Source organism: Carettochelys insculpta, chromosome 20 (genome assembly GCF_033958435.1).
Source record: "Carettochelys insculpta isolate YL-2023 chromosome 20, ASM3395843v1, whole genome shotgun sequence".
NCBI classification, from domain to species: Eukaryota; Metazoa; Chordata; order Testudines; family Carettochelyidae; genus Carettochelys; species Carettochelys insculpta.
The window spans coordinates 11,367,055-11,373,054 of NC_134156.1; the positions used below are offsets into that span (position 1 = coordinate 11,367,055).

At 42.5% G+C, this 6,000-nt stretch overlaps 1 protein-coding gene across 2 annotated transcripts in view; it reads right to left on the minus strand.

Moving 5' to 3' along the window:
* Positions 1–4,832, minus strand: part of SPAG9 (sperm associated antigen 9) — a 154,774-nt gene extending 149,942 nt beyond the window's left edge. For both annotated transcript variants that reach the window (XM_075014966.1, XM_075014965.1), the window contains exon 1: positions 4,393–4,832. In XM_075014966.1, the coding sequence (XP_074871067.1) occupies positions 4,393–4,698 (306 nt within the window). In that variant the 5' untranslated portion in view covers positions 4,699–4,832. The remainder of the gene's footprint in view (positions 1–4,392) is intronic.
* Positions 4,833–6,000: the final 1,168 nt, after the last annotated feature.

A 6,000-nucleotide genomic window follows, 5' to 3' on the forward strand; every position in this document is an offset into this window, starting at 1 on the left:
CAACAGCAAAACCAGGACTGGGCCAGGAGTTCCTGGAATTCAGATTATGCTCCATTCACTTGATTTCTGCTGACCTCTATTCAAAACGTCAAATCTGGATACAAGTTCTGTTCTTTTGGAAGCATTTAGTTTCATTCACTGCTGAATGAGACAGTGATTTTAAATATTTAACATTTAATCTGACATCGGTGAAAAACTTTAGCCTTCTTCCTCACTATTTACAATTGACCTATGACACTTGAATCCATTTAGTGTGAGGCTGCATACTGATTCCCTTTTCATTTCTACCCCCTTTCCACCACCATCCCAAAAAGCACGTATTAAAAGAGGTCAGGTGTTAATAATAGGTTTATTTCATAAGTTATGGGGCAAATCTATGAAACTCACGTTCCAGACATTTTTCTTTGCTGAAAGAAACTGATTATGGCTGTTGTGTGCTTAATGTTACTCCTGAGCTTATAAACAGTAATCATATAACTCAAAGCTCCTATAAACAGCTTTCTTCCAGCTACCCATACCCAAATATAGACCTGCACATTCCAATCGGAGCTACACAACCTGAGGTATATTCATACACAAGATACAGCAGCATAGGAGTTTTCTTCCACATCCCTTTGTTGTTTGGTACCTTGATTATACTGGAGCGTTCATTAACCAAATTTTCGTAACACATTTTGTAAATATAAAAGGTCACACCGAAGTCATATGCAAAGTATCAGCAAAATATCCAAATCTCATTCTCTCAATTTTAGTGTTAAACAGGAAAACTGAACGTACATCACACACATAAAAGATATGCAGATGGCTTCCTACTCGTTATGAAAACCGATCACATGCAGTCATTAAAGGAATGACTGGCACCCAAAGATTCATAAAAGCAGCAGATTTTACCTTTTTTTTTCTCCTGGAAGTCATTACCAAGAAAAACCCACAATCACAACTTGCATTATGTCACGCAAAGCTAATGAGGAAGAAAGCAACAAAAAAAATCAGAGCTTGCTGATTAAAAAACAGGGAGGCAGAAAAGGTTCTGAGTTAAGAAACAACATGAATATTCATCATGAAGCTACTACGAAGAACAAAATTCCTATAATGCTAGTTAGAAAGGAAGGGGAGAATTATTTAGAATAGTCCAACCTGGAAAGCAAAGAAATGCCAGGCTTTTACTACATATGAGAAAATATCTTTATCACTAAGCCAATCAAGAAATAGAGGAGTTCATCCAAATAAATCAAAGAAACATTTTAACCATTGTTAAAAAAAGACCCTAAGAAAAAAGGAATAGTACAAATCTAACTCATGTACCTTTCCCTCACTTTATTCCTGATGGTTACTGGTTACAGACACATCTTTGCATTAGTGTAAGATTTTTAAAAAATGGATGCTATAAGTGCAGTTAGAAAATGCACATACATATTTTACTGTATCATACTTTTTTAATTTTATTACTATGTTGAAACATTCATGATAAATGACATAAAAATCATACAGATGTGTTCATGTTGAAAGGACAATTAGTGTATTCATATGTGAAAACATTGTCTTTAAGTTAGTTGCCATTTCAGTGACCATCAATAAGGACTTCCACTGCAAATCAGAAATATTTTTGTTCTGCATTACATTGGTCAGTTGACTTATAACACTACCATACCGCCACAGAAACACCTACAGTATGAGACTTCTGAAGAGGCTATAAGAGCTACAACAACATATATTGTTTGTTTATTATAGTTTCTGCTCCATATTGCTAAGACCTCTTTTTCATATTTCATGTAACTATGAACCATCTTTGTAAAAGAGTCTGAAAATATACCAGCCCAGAAAAAGTCATATAGCCCTTTCTTCCTTTTTACCTTGTTAAATGAAGTTTAGTCACCTATAAATAATAAATGTATTCATCTGGAGTTAATGAGCCATTGTAATGTCACAAAGCTGATATAGTACCAGAGAGGTAGCCATGTTAGTCTGTATCTTTGAAAACAGCAAGAAGTCCTGTGGCACCCTACAGACTAACAGATATTTTGGAGCATAAGCTTTCATGGGCAAAGACCCACTTCGTCAGATGCATGAGCTTATGCTCCAAAATATCAGTTAGTCTGTACGGTGCCACAGGACTTCTTGCTGTTCTCAAAGCTGACACTTTACCACATTTAACTGGTTTGGAGAAAAACTAGACAAGTCCTTAAGGACAAATGTCTGTTCTTATTGTATTTCTTTGTAACTTTAGCTCATTCTTTGTCTTGTAATCTTATTGCCTGTTCAAGTGTGATCTGCAGCCATTTGTATATTAACCTTTTTTCATGAAGATTTAGAACCACTTGCATTGTGCTGCATGGTTAATTTGACTGGAACTGTAAAACAACTTTTTCCAATTTAAGACAAACGCTAGTATGGAAAAAGGCTAAATTTCAGTAACTATACTTTTCAATTTTTAAAACAAAGTAAAAAGCATGCAGGGCAAGAAGACAATGTCTGCAAACAGACTATTTTAAGTCATCTGGCTAAATTATTGATGATGTGTCTCTGATTTCTGACTGGAATTTCAGAAAATGTGTTGAAGGAAAGTTAAAATGACAGCGTGGAATGCACTGTTTTGATAAAGGAACGCTTTACAAACTTCTACATTCTGAGATGAGAAATTGTATGCACTACCTTAACACAATGAAAAGTCCTGTGACACCTTATAGACTAACAGATATACCGGAACATCAAATGCATCTGGACTACATCTATACTAGCAAGTTCTTCTGACAGATTTTTCTAAAGAAGGGGGCTCTTTCAAAACAGCCCATGAAGCCTCTACACACAGAAAGCATTCTTTCAAAAATAAATAAAAAAAATGTGGTGCTCCTTTCCAAATTACTCTTTCCTTTCAGGAAGAGCATCCCCTTTGGAAAGTTTCTTTAGAAAGGAAATTAGTAACAGAGAGAAAGCCATGCTAGTCAATAGACTATCAAAAAAAAAAAAGGTCAAGTAGCACTTTAAAGACTAACAAAATAATTTATCAGGTGAGCTTTCATGGGACAGACCCACTTCCTCAGACCACAGCCATACTAGAACAGACTCAATATTTAAGGCATAAATTAGTGCCTTAAATATAAATAAATAAATAAATAAATAAATAAATAAATAAATAGCCTTAAATATTGAGTCTGTTCTAGTATGGCTGTGGTCTGAAGAAGTGGGTCTGTCCCATGAAAGCTCACCTGATAAGTTATTTTGGTAGTCTTTAAAGTGTCACCTTACTGCTTTTTTGTTTTGTTCAAGGAAGTGTGTGTAGACACTCTGCAGAGCCCTCCTTTTGAACGAGCAGTCTTCATTTTCCATCCCTGGCCTGTTCTTTTGAAAGAGTGGGGGCTGTGTGGACATGCTCTTTGGGAAAAGAGGTTTTTTTGAAAGAAGCTCTTCTGGAAGATATCTGTAGTGTAGATGTAGCTCTGGTGAAGTGAGTCTCTGCCCATGCAAGCTTCTGCTTCAATTTATCAGCTAGGTGCCACAGGACTTCATTGTTTTTGCAGATACAGACTACACATGATGTATCATTTTTAGTCACACATACACCAGATGCTAACAAAGAATGACAATAAAAATAGCTATTAAATGCCTTTACTTCAGAAAATTCACAGTGGAGTAGTTTCAGATAGTGAATATTTAATGCTTGATTACTTAGTTGCTTTTGCAACTGGTATTGTTCTGTGTAACATGTGAATAAAAGGAAAAATCTTCTAGAGCTGTTCTAATCAACAATTTTAACAAACCCAAAGAAAGACCAGCCACAGAGTAAAACCTGTGGACTAAGATAAACAGTTTGCTGTAATCTACTCTGTGTTATTTTCTAACCTCAAGGTTAAAAAAGGAGTATGATGTATAACACACTGTGGTCTGACCAAGGTACCAAGTGGGAATACAGGATGAAGAAAAGTGGAAATACCCGTTTCCCTAAACTACTTGTTTATCCACGATTTAGATAGGTAACAGAACTATGTTTGCACCTCGGATGACTTGGTATGAAGCTTTGTTTTCTGCATGTGGGAATCAGGTGAAGGCAGTCTACTGCAGCGCGGGACCACTTGGTGGGGGGAAGGTGTTGAAGGCACCCTGGGAGCCTATGAGACGGAAGCGAGGGCTCTCGGGGGTGGGGGAAAAAAAGAAGCCGGAAGCCTCCATCCCACTTGCAGAAAAGGAAACAACTTAGGAAACCTACACCGGGCCCCAGACCCTACTCCTACCCTGCATCCCTATCACAGGAGCCTCCGAGCCCGGTTCCCTTGCCCGCCTCGGCCTCCTCAGGCGGCCCCAGCCCTCAGCTGTGCCCCGGGCCAGTCCCGGGTCCCCCTCCAGGGCTACCTCTAGCCCGAGCCAGCCGACCGGCCCGACCCAGCGGCCTCTCACCTCCTCGGCCTGCTTCCGCAGCGCCTTCTCGCGCTCGTACTGGGTGAGCAGCTGCTCGTTGTCGTCCCGCAGCAGCTCCAGCTCCACGCTGGTCTCCTGGCTGTGCGCGCACACCGAGTCCAGGTTCTCCAGCACCGCCACCACCAGCGGCATCAGCTCGGCCACCACCTCCTCGTCGTAGCGCCCGATCAGCCGCTCGAACTCGCGGTAGATGGAACCCGCCAGCCCCGACACCCGCTCCGACATCATGGCGGGACCGGGGCCGCCCGGGTCTTCCTGGTACACCACGCCGTCCGCCAGCTCCATGGCCTCAGTGCGGCCGGCCCGCCTGGCTCCTTCCCTGACAGGGCCCGGCTGGGCGGCGGAAACGACGGCTCTGAGCGCCTCTTCCTCCCCCCCACCGCTGCGGCGCGGCCTCACCTCCAGCGCGGGCGCACTCCACTGACCTCACCCACAGCGCCGAGGCGGGGCAGCGGCGTCACACGGACAGGGCGGGTCGCAAGCGCGGCGGGAGGTGGGGGCTGGTGTGCAACCTCCAGACTCAGCACAGCGCAGGCGCAGGACGCACTAGAGCGTGTGAGACAGAGCTTACGTCAGAGGGCGAGGCCTAGTGGAGGAATGTGGGACTAAGGTCCTTGGGGGAGGGGTGGGGTTTATGGGGCTCCAAGCTGTAAAGGGGCGTGGCCTACTGGTGTTGTGACAAGTGCAGGAGGGGCTTAATGAGGATGGGAAAGGAGCTGGCAGGGCCTATTGTCTGAGGGAGAAAAGTGGGAGAGGACCTTAGTGGGGGGAGTCCATCAGGGTTAGAGTTATAATAGAGAGGAGACTCCTAGGAGGGAGTGTATCTGTGTCAGCATCTGCCAACTCGCTCTGTATTCATATGTTATGAAATATCTTGTATATGAATACAGGGTGAGTTGGCAGATACTAACACAGGTCCCCCCCCTCCTGGTGTGTCCTCTTTTTTTAGTCAGTGTATAAAGTCAGAATATAATTCTGACAAATTTGAATACACATAACTTGTAGAGGAACACTTTAAGCTCCCTAGACATTCAATAAAGGATTTGAAAGTAGCCATCCTTCTGCAAAAGGATTTTACCACAAGATTACAGAGGGAGGCAACTGAATTGGAATTCATTTGCAAATTTGATACTTTTAAATTAGGCATTAAGAGGGATCTCAATTAACAAGCATTACGAGTGCAATTTCCCCACCTTTGATATTTGCAGGAATTATGTACATCCTACTTAATTTGCTTCTTTGGGTCCTGTTAGTGACAGATAACCCCCCTTTTTCACCCTTCCTTCCCCCACCACATAAACCCTGGATTCTAATTACCTACTCCAATATTGGAGGAAATGAGTTTTACCCATGAAAGCTCATTACTTAATAATGAATTTGTTGATCTTTAAGGTACTACAGGACTGCTTGTTATTTGTCAGGGTCTGAAGTGATCTTCAGGGTTGGCTGCACTAAGCTGCACCTGTCTCAGAGGCTTGAGCCTTTTGGGGATTAAAGCACAGGGGTGTGCTTGACCTCACTGCAAGGAGAGAGTTGGGGGCTGGGAGAAAGGGTGGGTGGAGATACACTTGAGTCTTGTGATGTTTT